Here is a 14,576-nt window from a genome sequence, read left to right as displayed (position 1 = left end):
GAGCTGCCAAACAAGCTCGTAAAGCCGAACATTGCTGTGTGTGACAGCAAGACCGACTCTTGCATCTCAGCAATTGTGTGGTCAGTATCTGAAGGCTGCAACTGAGCGACTTGCTGAGATATGTGCTCAGCAGGTTCGGCATAGCGCTGCGGCAGAGTGTCTTCTGTTGTGGTGCCTTCGCGCCTCCTTGCTGTGTCTCGGGGCAGGCTGCGTGGCTCTTCCGGTACTCGTCGACTCTTTCTGTGGCATGACATCCATCTTGTCTTCTTCCCAACGCTTGCACCCTATCCCTTCAGATAGTAAATCACCAGAAAGCAAAACACAAAGAAAGCAATCACACCACCCCAAAATATCCACTTATCCTGCTTCGCCCTCCGCTCAACCATCCTTATCGTATCCCCCGACACCCCCAACGTATTAGCCACAGAATACAACTTCCTCTGCGTCCCCTTCATCATCTCCCTCTGCTGCCCCAAATCCCCCAACACCGCCCTCCCCCGGTCCAAAAACTCATCGATCTGTGCATTTGCCGTATCAAAGAAGCCCTGTTCCCGCAACGCATGTTCCTCCCTACTGTACTGTTCCTGGCCCCCACCAAACGACAACCCATCATTCGTGTTCCCATGCGCAGGCGCAAACGCACTGTTCGAGCTCGACGCATGAGCATATGGATTCTCGGGCGTCACACCTCCACCTCCAGCGCCCGTCCCGTTCGCCGCATAGGGTCTCCGATGTCCCAGTAACTCATTCCGATTACCAACATGCACAGCTGTCTCACGCTCCTTCTTCAGCTCATCGAACTGTGCCCTGTAACTCTGTAGATCACCCCTGAAATTCTTCAGACGCTCAGCAGCCTTCTCTTTCTTCTCCGAATTTAGCTCGTTGCGCGACAGGTTCTCGTAGTCTGTAAGTGTGCGCTGGAGGTTCTGTAGTGACGTTGAAATTTGGCCCTGGAGTGCTGCGCTTGCGGTCTCTGGAGATTGGGAGAATGTATCGAGGTCTTTGCGGAGGGAAGTAGATTGCTTGAGTGCTGAGTTGAAGAGAACGTTCTGTGCAGGACTATGTCAGACCCTGTTGCCGCCCAAAGGTAGGAACCTACCATGTTTGCAACGCGGATGCAAATGCTCGCCTGTGTCGACGTTAGACCTCGAGAAGGTGGTTTGGTATGCCTGTAAATGCGCTACACTGCCTGCGCTTCAAATCTAGGAAACACAAGAATATTGCATCTTGAGGTCGGAGTGGCCAGGTGTCAGGTACACAGGATACTTGGGGTTCACGCGTCAATACCAACAGTTCATATCATGGTTGTTCAAGTGCACACGTTGTTAGTATGGTGTTCCTCTGCTAGGTGGCAGATTATTGGCATTTTCAAAACATGTGCATTATTTCAAGGGACTCAAAGGAGTAGTCGGTGATCTGGTGTTGATATTAGGATATTCCCGTCTCAAGACCATCACCTCTCGTTACGTCCACCACTTCTACTCTCCGTATAAAATATCAGACGACCGATGGTATCAGAATATGCTCAAGTGAGGATCGGCATGGTCTTGAGAAGCAAGCTTTAACAGTCTAACAATTTCTCTATCTGTGTCTATAATGGAGGCCATTCAGCTCCCACTCGCCATCTATGAATGCTTTTGTTCATGATCTATCGATGTTGTATGGTCAAACGAATGCTCAGAATTCTTCATGGTCCTTGCAGTGAGTGTGTTCTCGTGTCGTTGTCCACGATCATGGTATCTGCTTACTGGCCAGCAGGAGTCGAGTCGACTCGTTGAACAACGCCGAATCGCTTCTTGCCGACATCGAAGATCTAGTGTATGTTAGCGACGAGTGCATCTAGAAAGGGGGTACCGTCGATGCTCACAGCGTAGCAGCACATCAGGAATGTGTCACCAAGGATGTCGAATGGGTTATTGCCTCGAGACTGGATAGCACCAAAGACCATACCAGAACCATCCTCGAGGTCAGCCCAGCCAAGTTGCTCCTTCTCGATAGTGATCATGGTGTTTCCGACGGCGACCTTGACATCTGGTCGTTTGTCGATGTTGCCTCCAGGGATGACCCAGCCGCCGTATTGACGATCCAATTTGGCACCATCAATAGCACTGTAAATGGCTTTGCAGAACTCATCGCTCACGAGCATCAGAGTAGTGCCAGTATCAGCCATAGCTTTGTTGCCAGACAGCTTGAGAGTTTTGCCGTTGACGATGGCCGACGATGAATCGAACATCCAAAATCCCTCGGAACTGTCAATTGGTGTCCAAGCGATCTCTTGACCTGAGGCCTTGACAACAGACTGGTCATAGTTGCCGAAGGTGTAGAATGACTTGCCTTGGTCAGGGTCGTTGAGGTCCTTGACGGATCCAAGGTAAACGGACCAAATCTTGTCGGTGATGTCCTTTTGCAGAATCATGTTCTCGACTGCGTATAGTTAGTCTCGCAACCAACGTGGAAAGCAACGTAGCTTACCCGGAGTTTTTACTTGTCGCGGCTCGACAGTGTTGATGTTGCCGAAAGCTAGTCCAAGCAGACCTGAGCTCGTTTGGTTCTGGAAAGAGCTTGATACCTTAGTGGCCAGCTCGACAGCTTGATTCCCAACAGAGATGTCGCCAATCTTGACTGTGTCGGTGCCCACAACGCCGGAGGCGCCTGACCCGTCGCCATATCTAATTTGCCATGTATAGCCGATGGAATTCTTGAAGGTGCTGGATGCCTTGGGGTCGTATACCTTGATCTTCTGCGCCTGGCCAGCTCTTAGGGTGCGTTTGTCAAGCAGTGTCGACCAAACCCAGAGGTCTGAGGAACCAGAATCGAAATCGAGATCGACTGTTTGGCCTCCAATTTGAACTGGGCAAGTGTAGAAGGAGTCGTTCATGACGTCGTCCGCAGTGACCACGCCGTGAGTTCCATCATCCTGCTCTTTCATGAGTTTGGACTGAGCATGGTCCCATGAGAACTTGCTTGGTTGGGTAGGCTTGATGTTGAACTTGTTGAGAGCATATGCATAGGATTTGAGGCCGTTTGGAACGTAAGACTTGTTAGGTTGGACAGCGATGCGTGCCATGGAGGACGTCATATTGCCAAGGTGAGATCTTATCTTGCTGTTCGTGTGTCGTGTATGGCGTTGAAAAGAAGATTGAAGGTTGAGTGGTTATGGAAGAGAAAATTGTGGGTGATGTTGAGGAATGGTCGAAGAGAGCAGAGCGGTTCACCATTTATGTACAGTGAGCAGTCGATATGTCCAGATGGAAGCCACGTAGTCGTCGTCATCGTGATCACTTGCAGAAGGTGCAGCTGCCTCGGGTGTACTCCAGGAAAGAGCTATCACAGGACAACTTCCTAGAAAAGGGGAGTATGGGGAAAGCGCATATGGTGCTGTCTGAGCATCGAGTTCTTTGTCTAGAATATGTATGCTTATTTGGATCTCTTACCCAGATAGACTTACCAATCGATATGTGACCCCCAATAGCCTATTCCTAGTACCCGTCTCTTCTTTCCTTTGTCTCAAGGGTCGCTCTTGCCGTCGAGACCCGATTTGACTGTCTGCACTATTACAGCTGACCTTCCTACCTGTGCACGAGGATAGCACCATCGATTATTGTCAAGTGCGTGGCTGCGTTGTTCAATGGCCACTTGAACGACAGCAGCCACGTTAGCAGGGCCTTGATAAAGGAAGTAAATCGCAGTCTTTGTTGGAAACTGAGTACCAGTAGTTGGAAAACAAAGGAAGTTGATATTAAACTTCGGCGTAGAAAGTTAGTCCTGATCAGGTGAAGAGAACTTCTTGAAATGGTAGGCAAGGGGCTATCCTTGCGGTACGCTCAGCGACGCATGGTCAGCGGTTGCCTTCGATCCCTGTGCAAAAGGAGAGTCTTCAACGAAATGATTGCACACACCATAGCATAAGCGGTAAGCACTTCTCGCACAGTCCAGGACGGGTACGGTCGAACACACGAGTAGTTCGATAACCGGACACGGTACCGACGGCTGCACAGTTACCGCATGTAGCATATGGCGGCCTGTTGCTGAGATGCAGGGATTCGTGACGTGCTCTATCAGTTGTTTGCCTCAACGACTGACGAAAGATTACTCATGAGTTCCGAGTTGAATTCGATTGTCGTTCTCTCGTAAACCACCCGCTCAAAGTGGATAGAGCATAATTGACCAGGATAAACATCAACACGAATGCCTGAAAGCCAATATTGTGCAGAAGGGGTATCTTATATTCTTCAACTCCAAAGCTGGCTCGCTGTCAAATACTATTACACGCCTGGTCCGCAGCAGAACAGACCTTGATCCGAGATGAGAGAGTTGAACATTCTAAGGCACGGAACATCGCAGTCGATCGTCCTATTTGGTAGGATACTTGTTCTCAACCAGCCATCTGCACACAGTTAGCACAAGTTCCGTCAGTTCAGGGCATGTCTCCAACTTACTTGCTAGCGAAGTAATCGGCGGCACCGAGTGCACCGAGACCAAGAGCGACAGTACCAACAGTCTCGACGTCAAGCTTGCCCTCCGAATGTCTCTGATAAGCACCGTAGCCAACAGCCGCAGCTGTGATGCCCCACAGGATATAGTTGCCGATGAAGACTGGGTTGTCCTTGTTCTGGTCGAACTTCTTGGCCTCCTTCTTGACCTCCGACTTAGCTTCCTTGCCCTTGGCTGAGGCTTTCTTCTTCAGATCCTCGGCCTTGTCTTCAGCTCTCTTAGCATTGACCTGGGCCTTGTGCTCTGCTTCTTGAGCAATGCGCTCGGCCTGTGTCTCGGTCTTTACAGCTTGGTCCTCGTAATCCGACTTGACGGAATTGACATGAGGAGAATCGACGTCGACGAGAGATGAGGCTTGGGACTCGTGCTCTTCGAGATGAGGAACGGGTGCTGCACGCCTGTTGCGGGTTGGTTAGTATGTATAGACTGAAGCTATATTGGCTGGACGTACTTCTGTTACCATTGTTAGCTCAAATATGCAGTAGAGGTACTCAAATACTCACCTCTTCGTCTGACTGCTGGGGGCCAGAGGCCGCGACAGCCGCGTAAGACATGTTGTTGGAACCTTGGGCGAAGATTTGCAGGAAATAGGGTGCTTGCTTGTGGGTTGAGGAGATGAGTATGCGAGTCGCGTGATGGATTGTCTACGAAGAGAGTTCGGATGAGCTCGTCGTAGAAGACCTTGTGTTTGCGGCAGTCAACAGCTCAGGCTTGGTTGACATGTGACGTAGGGTTTTCCACATGCCCTGTTTTTTATGACTGCCAGTGTTCACCATTCTTCTACCTTATCACCATCAGAACTGCATTATTGACTATCTCAAGCTCTGAAATAACAAGATTCTGTAGGAAGCACTTGACAATTCGACTTTGAGCATATAGATAGCTATGGTCGACGCTCGACAGCCTTACTCCGGATACACGATATCTCTGCGCCTTCACGCTTAACCTATGGACGGATAGTGCTACATACTATCTTGTACTTTTCAGGTTCTCTGCGGCTCCTTGTCGTCGGCCGAGCACTGCACCGCTGTTGACACGCACATGATCCAGATAGATGATATTTACTGATTTATTGAAAGGCATAGGATGTATCATTGAGGCTGACTGTAGCCTATCCGGCAACTTGACGCGTTGCTCGACGCGCTATTAGGTCTTCCGTAGTACGGTAGCCTGTTTAGGCCGGTATGAACTATCCGCAGGACTTGCTTCGAGTTTCTTTGTGCCAAGGATCCGCAGGTTACCTCGCGAATAGCGCCAAGCGTACAGGAGCGGCATCATCGTATATCCGGGATGAAGCCAGCCTCGTACTTGAACATATCTTCCTTGTTAGGAGAGAGCTTACTGATACTACCTTCTCAGGGATGTGGTTTGCTGAAGAAAGTCAGTAGATTCACCACAGCACATTTCCGTTGAAAAGGTCGATCCTAAATACTAATGATCGCTTACAAATTACCAGTGTATACCAACGGGTGCAGCTTGCGAGCTGTGGGACGGAGACCGTTGACCGGCGCTCAGGGCGGTACGAAGGAACGTTCGACCCTTCTCCCGATGGACTTCCGGTCGAGTCATGTCCACACATTCAGGCGTACCGCCTGGCCGCTGCTTCGTAGTCACCACATTGCAGGTAATTAGTAATTGACGAATAAGACAGATATATCGCCTCTTCGCTGTAACGAACATGGCACCGACGAAAGCAGAAAAGCACAACGGTTCATACAACAGTCATTTCTATACCTTCATCCAATCCCCAAAGCGCAATGCCTCTAGGTACAAGGCGAGCCATCTTCCTAGGTGAGAACGGAGAACTCTCCATCAAAGATCTCACAGAAGATTACAAGCCAGTGGGGGACCAGGCTCTCGTCAAAGTGAAGTATTCGGCCATCAATCCAGCAGATCTCAAACACGCGTTTGTTGGTATCTACGGCTCCGTTACCGGTTACGAATGGGTCGGCACTGTGATCGAAGTAGGCAATTCTTCTCCATTCAAGGTCGGCCAGGACGTCTTTGGCATCAGCATACCCGGACATCAGCGACCACTGTATCTAGGCGCACACCAAGATTATCTCATTGCTGATGGGTAGGTGACTCCGGATGGGAGATTATATGCCATGCCTTCCATTCTCGGACCAGTATTGACTTGAACCTAGGAGCCAGACAACATGGACAGTGCCAAAGAGTATGAGCGACGAGGATGCCGTATCAGTCCCCATGGCCGTGCAGACTGCCGCCGATGCGCTCTTCAACACGCTCGGTTTCGGCTTCTCTGCAGCTGGTCTCGATGGTCGGGATGCGACTGGCGTTCCCATCTTGATCTGGGGAGGCGCATCCGCCGTTGGAGCTGGAACCGTTCAAGTCGCCAAAGCCGCGGGATTTGACCCAATCTTCACCACAGCATCCCCTAGAAACCACGAGAGCCTCCTCAAAATAGGAGCTTCGCAAGTCTTCGACTACAATAGTCCCAGTGTCGTGGAAGACATCAAACATGCCGTCGCACAAAGTGGCAAGAAGCTCACGGTTGTCTTTGATGCTGTAAGTGCCGGTCTAGGCAAGCTCGGCGAGTCTTCCGAAACTAGGTCTGCCAACAATACACCCGACCTGGCCAGGCAATGTATATCCGACTATGTCTCGGCAGATGATCTGTTAATGTCCTCCGTCCTTCCTGTGGATCATGACCCGGCTTGGAAACTCTGTATTGGTATCCGACCGTATGGCGACTCATTTTCCTTTGGCGGTATTATTCCACAAGATCCTTCGTTCCCAGTTCGAATGAAAAAGTATATGGACTGGTTTATGGAAAATCACGAGAGCTTTTGGCAGCCAATACTGCGTAACATTATCGTGCAGGGAGCGGAGAAAGGTATTGAAGAGATTCAGCGTGTCGCCGATGGAGGCACTTCGAAGGAAAAAGTCCTTATTGCGCGCCCCATGTGAACATGCACCGCCGAGGCTGCCGCGGACTCATGGCAATGAACGGCTTGTGTCCTGAAGCTGACATAGGTGGTGCCATCTTCTTTGCTCTTCGCTGTGGAAAGTTAGCGTTCAGCTACCTAGGTGACGTACAGCATACGAATGGTAGAAGAAGAACTGGAGTCACGAAATTCTGGAAATACGACCACTTTCCTTCTCACCAACAAATTATATGTTCAATGAGAAGCAATTACCTACAGCTGCTTCTCCAAATCATCAGATTGAATCGACACGAGTCAGATTTCTGTCGCTTTTGCTTATATTTCTGTTCTTGAGCTGTCACCTCGCGTCTGCTCCTAACACTCCAGATGGCTCTTCATGAAGACAAGCACACACCACTTGCTGCAAATCGAGCATAGACGAGCTAGACCCACAAGATTGTGTGGTATACATAATGCGAATAGCTTGGAATCTACTTCTATGTCCGTCAGTCCGTGTGGGAATCCCCCGACGTCTAAGCAAGAGCGCCTCGACCACCAACGTTCGCCAGAGCCTTCTTCTGCTCATCGCTAACATCAACTCTGGGGAGGGTCTTCATCGAGCTCGGCATACGTTGGTGCCCATTTGTCTCTCTTGCCTTCTGCGGCGGAGGCAGGAAGCCAATCGCAGCAAGATACGCAAGATACGCCCCAATCATATTCTTCGTCACGCCACTCCCAGCACTAACATCCTCTCCTGTCCACTGTGCGTCTTCGTAGAGCGATGCTTCGGCATGACTGTCGTCCAGTTCTGGCGCAAGTGTGTTCGACGGCAGATCATTGTCGACGAATGACAATAGCGAGAAGAGCGCCGATTTCGTCTGGTGCTTTGCGATGTAGTCTCCGAGAGAAGACGTCCAAGGAATATAATCAACAATCTTAGCAGTATACCCGTAGGTTTCGAGAGCTGCGAGATACTGGTTAAACCGCAGTCTTGGATGCCCAGTGACTTGTGCGACGCAGACGCCGTCCTCTGTTGCAGGATAAAAAGCGCATGCCACCACTGTTCGAGCGACGTGGTCGACAGGCACCATATTTACGGTGTTGTTGATGTTCGGCCTCGTGCCTAGCTGCACGCAACCCTTGAGCATCCTGATCAGGAAATCGTCGGTGTTGGTGACTCCTGTCTTTGAGTCTCCAAGAACATAGCCAGGTCTGATGACACAACCACGCAAGCCACGTCGACCACATTCTCGACTCAGGTATTCAGCCACCCATTTGCTCTGGCCATAGCCGGTGTTCAAGCCCTTGCTGCTACCCATCAGATCGTCATCCTCGGAGATGCCTTCCTCGCCTGCCGCTATCCGCCTGGTCGACTCGAGGACAAAATAGTCGTGGTCTAGGACACTTGTAGATGAAACGAATGCAAATTGTTTGGCCTTTCCGTCCGCGCAAAGCTTCAAGGCGTCGATCGTGCCAAGGACATTCGATTCTTTCAGCCCCGTATAAGGCAACATCCAGTGTACTTGAGCACCGTTATGGATTACCACGTCAACGGTGTCCCTCAAGGTCTGCCATTGTTCTTCTGTGACGCCAAACCTGGATGGCCCGAGACTGCCTGGAATGCATTCGATGTGATCCTTCCAGTCGTCGCTCCATACGCCGTATGCTTGGCATGTTCGTTTGAGTCTGTCGAGAGCACTTTGGGTGTCTTTTGCTCGGATGAGGGCGTAGATTTTTTTCACTTCTGGCTCCTTCCGGCTCAGCAGATCACGGAGAATGAAGCAGCCGAGGAAGCCCGTCGCACCCGTGAGGAAGACTGTTGGGCTTGCGGACCTGTCCCACTGTGCCTTCTTGAAGCTCTTCGGGAGCTCGTTGGCCAACACTTTCGCGTCATCTCCATACTCAACTTCCTGTACATCACCGTTCATCTCAGCAGCTCGCTTGACGTCGTCTGGGTGATGTTCATCGAGCGAATCTGCTGACTTCCGTCGTTCGATGGTTGCTGCCATATCTTTGAGGGTAGGTCGTTTGTAGAGCTCGCCAATTGGCAAATCTACCTCTAGCCCTCTTCTGATCCGATATGCAAGCTGTTGTGCTTTCATGCTGTCACCTCCAAGGTCGAAGAAGGATTCTGAAGGTTTGATAGTTTTGGCCATCAAACCAGGCACGAGATCAGCCCATATCGACGCAAGCTCCGACTCTTTCTCTGATAATGGCTGGAGCATTGAGGACTTCCTGCGTCTGGTAGCGGACAGCATTGCTGTGTCTGGAAATGGTAGTTTTGGCTTGTCGATCTTGCCGTTGGGATTCAGAGGCATGGCTCGCATCGGTACAATAAGTGTCGGCACCGCATATACCGGCAGTTTCGTTCTCAGATACTCCTGAATAGCCGCCTGCAATAATCTGAATCGCTCGAAACGGCTGGCAAGCGACCCGTCGTCTTGCTCATCAGGCAGTCCCCGTTCGTCCATGAACTTCTTCCAAGCTGAAATCTGAGGTACCACGTAGCTGACCAAAGTCTGTTCCTCGAACTTGTCTCTGCGAACAAGCGTGACGTTCTCTCGAACCAAGGGATATTGAGACAGATGCGTGTCAACCTCTCCCAGCTCTATTCTGAAACCTCGAATTTTGACTTGGTCATCAGCCCTTCCAGAGCACTCAACGTCTCCAGTAGGGGTGTATCTACCAAGGTCACCACTTCTGTACAACCTGTCTCGCGGACCCTGGTAGAATTGAGTCCACGGCTGGTCTTTGAGGCCTTCGAGACGTTTTCGATCACTCTCAAGGCCTGCCTCGTGGCCAGGAAACCAATTATCCACAAACTTGGTCTTGGTCAGTTCTGGGTTGCCGAGATAGCCCTCTGCTAGACCACTAGCTCTGACGTAAATTTCTCCTATCTCTCCAATTGCACATGTCTTCGTACGGTCGAATCTGTTGACCACCAAAAGCTGCACATTGTACATACCTCGACCTGCGGGAATGACATCCTTCATGCTATCAAGATAACCTTCGCTAGCATTTCTGCTCGGAATCTCGTAGTAGCTGACCGCTCGTTGAGTCTCGGTTGTGCCGTACATATTCACAATTGCCACATTCGGCGCCTGATTCTGCAACAACCGGCAGTCGCGCTTGATGAGAATGTCACCAACGAAGAATGCATGGTGCAGTTTGTCGAAAGTAGCGGTAGCTCCACCATTCAGAATCTGTCCCATGGCCGGTGTCAAGTGAGTCACTGTTGCTCCGTGGTCTTTCATCCACTGCGCCAATCGCTCGTTCTGGATATCGTTCTTCGAGGGTACGAGAAGTTGAGCGCCGAGGAACAGCGGTGTGAACATGTCACGCTGAATGGGGTCATGTGCGATCCCGCTCAGCATAGTGAATTTGTCCTTGTCTGATAATTTGAAGGTCTTCGCCATCCAATCGAAGTAGAATGCTAACGAGTAATGTCTTCCACTCACACCCTTTGGCTTTCCTTCTGATCCGGACGTGAAAGACAGGGTAGGCCTAGAGTCAGGTCCTACCACAACACCTGGACTCTTGCTCTTGCGCGACAAGACGTCGTCAAAGACATCCTTGCCATGCTTATCCCCTCCCGTGACATTTCCGTCATCGTGGAGTCGTAGAGCTGGTACTTCAGTTCTCAAATCGAGATTGTCCTTGATGTAAGTTCTAACCTTGCCGTCCAGAGCACCAGATTCCTGTGTTGCCTTGTCGATTACTACCAATGCTCGTGGCTTCGATACTTCGAGATAGACGTTCTGCCTATCAGGTGGATAAGCTGGGTCGAGCACAGAGAACGTGCCACCTGCCTTGAGAGTACCCATGACCGCCACAACGAGATCGACACCGCGATAAGAGTAGATCATTACCACATCCCCTCTCTCCAAACCAGAATCCACAAGATGATGTGCTAGGATATTCGAAGCCTCATGAATATGCTGGTAAGTGAACTTGCGCTCCGGCCCATCCTCGTTCTTGGTCTCCACAACACAGAGACGGTCCGGATGTCGTTCAGCATTGTCAGAAAATATGTCGTGAATTGCCCCTCGAAAGGACGACCACTCGAGGTCTGTGGTGGGATTCGGCAATATCTCTCTCTGTTTAGGAGTGATAAACTCGATGCCGCCTACAGGCGCCGTAAGAGCTTGGGCAGCGTTTTCTAAAAATTGTACGATCTGTGCTAAGACGCCAGATATTCTCTTGCTCGAGAACAGACGTTGATTGTACCGTGCTACCAGCTGGATCGACCCATCGTTCGAGCACTTATAATCTAGCAAAAGGTCAACATTATCAATAGCGTCATAAGCTGAAGAGCCTGGCGTCGACGAGTTGTAGGCTGCAAAGCGGAACAAATGCGGCGTGCCGATTCTCTCTCGGACCTCAGTCAGATTGGTAGGGTGGTTCTTGGCCTCGTCGATCGCGGACTTCACTCTTCCAAGAAGCTGCTCAAAAATTTCTGATGCTGTCAAAGACAGTCTAAGCACCGTTGCTGGACCATCAGGACCAATGTTCGTGCCCACTGATACATCCTCATCGCCAGTCAGCCGGCCAACGAGTGCGATGATAGTAGACAAAAGCAACACATTCGTGTCGTGGGTTTTCGAAAGCTTGGAAATACCAGCACAGTGGGCGCTCAAGGTCTCAAGGGCCTCGATGGGACGCTTCGAATCACTTTCTTGGGAGGGTTCGGGGTAATCTCTTGTTAAAGGGGTGACTGTAGGACTGGCGAGCTTGTCTGCCCACCATTCCAGATTGGAGGTCGACATTCTGGGGCACCATTAATGAATGGTATGCTCAGAGGAGGGACAAACGCCGCAAATTGCGAACCATAGGCGACTTCGTGTGACTCTAGCGACCTCACCGTCGTCAAAAACTAATTTCTAGAACTCCGAGATCGCAGTTGCTGATTGGTCGTTGCTAGATCTGTACGGTTGGGCAAGGTGTACGCGTTCTGACGCTAAGTCCAGCCATATCCACAGGGAGGTGGATCAGGGATAGTCAACGCAGGTGGCTGCTGCCGTGTACGCAGTCAGCGACGAGGAGAAATTCCGGGTTACATATTCCTGCGTAGCCGACGATGATGTTAACGGTTTGAAGCGCTCTTGGCCCGAGCATTTGCTCATTCTGTTGTGCTACACTTTTTGGATTGCGCTTCTGCCATGCCCCCAACCAACTTCCGGACTCTCGTTATCGTCGCTGCGGCAGCACTATCAGCGCTTTTCCTCCTTTCGTCTTCATCCAGACAGGTCGCGTCAAATGCCGCTCATGCTGTAACACCGGCCAAGCTGCCTTCGATACCCTCGTTTGATCTCGATGTCCCGTCGAAGTTCCACTGGCACAGTTCAGCGCACAAGCCGCCAGTGCAGAAGAATAGCACGAGTGGGGAGGCTTCTTGGTACTCGGACTGGCGATGGCTCAACCCTTTCTCCTCTTCCGTAACGCTCGACGAGGATCGAGCACTCCTTCCACCATTGGCTGAGCGACCGTATGTCTACACATATCTTGATACAACACTGAAGCGAGACAAGGCCACGGAACAGGTCGATAAAGAGATCATAACCACATGGCGGAGAGCATGGTGGGCGAAAGGCTTCAAGCCTGTTGTTCTGACCCAGGCCGAAGCCATGGCACATCCCTTATACCGCGACCTTAGGCCAAAAGGAATGCCGCATGCGCTCGAGGTTGAGTTCTCGAGATGGCTTGCATGGAGCCATATGGGGACTGGTCTGCTTGCTGACATCTATTGTCTACCCATGGATGCATATGAGGATCCACTTCTCACGCACCTTCGGAGGAACCAGTTCGCTCAATTGACACGGTTTGACGGTCTCGGAAGTGGTCTGTTTGCCGGCGAAAAGGCCCAAATTGACTCAGCAGTGAAAGATGCCTTGAAAGACGCGAGACTAAGCTCATTCAAGTCCATCACAGATGCCGTGAAGAGCAGTCTATTCCGTGTGGAGCAACCTACCTCCATCGCATACTACGACTCGGGAATTCTTGAGAAACGGTACTCCACAGTCGCAGACGCCATACTCAAAGATCCGATCAAAGGACGTCGCGATCTCAACACACTTATGATCTCCCATTTGCACATTGTCTGGCAGAATACGTTCAGCAGTGGTATTGAAGTGCTCAAGCCACTGCCCGCGCATACAACTGCTCTTGTTGAGCCATCTCTGCACCTTGCTCAACTGCTCGCCGAGTGCCCCGAGACCCTGCTACCCTCATCATGCCCGCCCAACAAGCCGAAGTGCTCCCCTTGTGTTGGCTCTAGGATGCGCATTACCCAGCCCGAAGCATTCAGGAATGCAACCAGCCTGTACACAATCGCAACCGTCCCACATCCTTACACAATGATAACGCTCGACAATCAGACTAGTGAAGTCACAATCGCACACATACGGCGAAATACAGATCGTGATCGTTGGATACACAGTGCTACACGCGACGTTTTAGGCGATGGCAGAGGTGGTCCAAGTCGTGTTATTGCTCTGAAAGATGCTGTCGCATCCGAATTTGGGCGAACAAGGTCACTTTGGTTCACAGTGGAGCATTTCCCGCCCAACATCGCTGTCGACATAGCTGCCGACAAAGTCCCGACCAATGACGTCGAAGAGCGACCCGTTGAGAAGACGCCGTTCCCAGAGAATTGGCTAGAAGAGATCGATTGGCACTTCGGATTCCCAGTTCCAAGGACCACTGTTTCCCACGGCGAATCCATGAACCCAGTACCGCTACCAGAACGTTGGCAGAAAGGTCAACAGGGCATACCAGCCGACAAGAAGGGGTCGTACGATCCTCCGGACCCTACAGAAAACCAGCAAAATGTCGAAGCACAGCTACTGAAGAAAGCTCGAAACACGATTAATAGTATGGACAAGCATCTACGGTTGATGCGTGACGTTGCTGAGAAGTGGAACCTGGCGGATCTTGAGGCTTGGAGGTTCGTGAGGGCATTTAGAGCACAAAGTGTAATGGAGAGGGAGGTGTTTGAAGAAGAGGAATCGGCTTACTCTGGCACGAACGGAGCTAGGAAAGGCAGATGGTGGTAACACAGGGAACCATCGCTGTACGCATTATTTGATATAGATTTGGTAGCTGGTTGGAGCACGAGGCGTTGAAAGATAGATACCCTGGATGTGTATAAGGCTGTATTGATTATCATGACATTATACGCTTCATTTGACTTCAGTA

General features: G+C 50.8%; 5 protein-coding genes across 5 annotated transcripts; 2 read left to right on the top strand and 3 right to left on the bottom strand.

The window, feature by feature from the left end:
• Window positions 1–284: 284 nt before the first annotated feature.
• PMZ80_003440 (uncharacterized protein) lies at window positions 285–3,079 on the bottom strand (the record flags this gene model as incomplete). The annotated part of the gene is made up of 4 exons (XM_064871869.1): window positions 285–1,059; window positions 1,749–1,813; window positions 1,868–2,424; window positions 2,473–3,079. The coding sequence occupies 4 exons, from the start codon at window positions 3,077–3,079 to the stop codon at window positions 285–287; spliced, it is 2,004 nt and encodes a 667-aa protein (XP_064732249.1).
• Window positions 3,080–4,353: 1,274 nt separating this feature from the next.
• Window positions 4,354–5,048, bottom strand: PMZ80_003439 (uncharacterized protein; the record flags this gene model as incomplete). The annotated part of the gene is made up of 3 exons (XM_064871868.1): window positions 4,354–4,387; window positions 4,440–4,861; window positions 4,998–5,048. The coding sequence occupies 3 exons, from the start codon at window positions 5,046–5,048 to the stop codon at window positions 4,354–4,356; spliced, it is 507 nt and encodes a 168-aa protein (XP_064732248.1).
• A 1,203-nt stretch (window positions 5,049–6,251) lies between these two features.
• Window positions 6,252–7,425, top strand: PMZ80_003438 (putative secondary metabolism biosynthetic enzyme; the record flags this gene model as incomplete). The annotated part of the gene is made up of 2 exons (XM_064871867.1): window positions 6,252–6,571; window positions 6,642–7,425. 2 exons carry the CDS (start codon window positions 6,252–6,254, stop codon window positions 7,423–7,425), a joined length of 1,104 nt encoding a protein of 367 aa, XP_064732247.1.
• A 490-nt stretch (window positions 7,426–7,915) lies between these two features.
• LYS2 (large subunit of alpha-aminoadipate reductase) lies at window positions 7,916–12,148 on the bottom strand (the record flags this gene model as incomplete). The annotated part of the gene is made up of 1 exon (XM_064871866.1): window positions 7,916–12,148. One exon carries the CDS (start codon window positions 12,146–12,148, stop codon window positions 7,916–7,918), a length of 4,233 nt encoding a protein of 1,410 aa, XP_064732246.1.
• Window positions 12,149–12,541: 393 nt separating this feature from the next.
• On the top strand, window positions 12,542–14,434 carry PMZ80_003436 (uncharacterized protein; the record flags this gene model as incomplete). The annotated part of the gene is made up of 1 exon (XM_064871865.1): window positions 12,542–14,434. One exon carries the CDS (start codon window positions 12,542–12,544, stop codon window positions 14,432–14,434), a length of 1,893 nt encoding a protein of 630 aa, XP_064732245.1.
• Window positions 14,435–14,576: the final 142 nt, after the last annotated feature.

Source organism: Knufia obscura, assembly GCF_036327395.1.
Source record: "Knufia obscura strain CCFEE 5817 isolate CBS 148926 chromosome Unknown scaffold_3, whole genome shotgun sequence".
In the NCBI taxonomy this organism is placed as follows: Eukaryota; Fungi; Ascomycota; class Eurotiomycetes; order Chaetothyriales; family Trichomeriaceae; genus Knufia; species Knufia obscura.
Note: the sequence above shows the minus strand (reverse complement) of the source record. Positions and strands in the feature narration are given on the sequence as shown.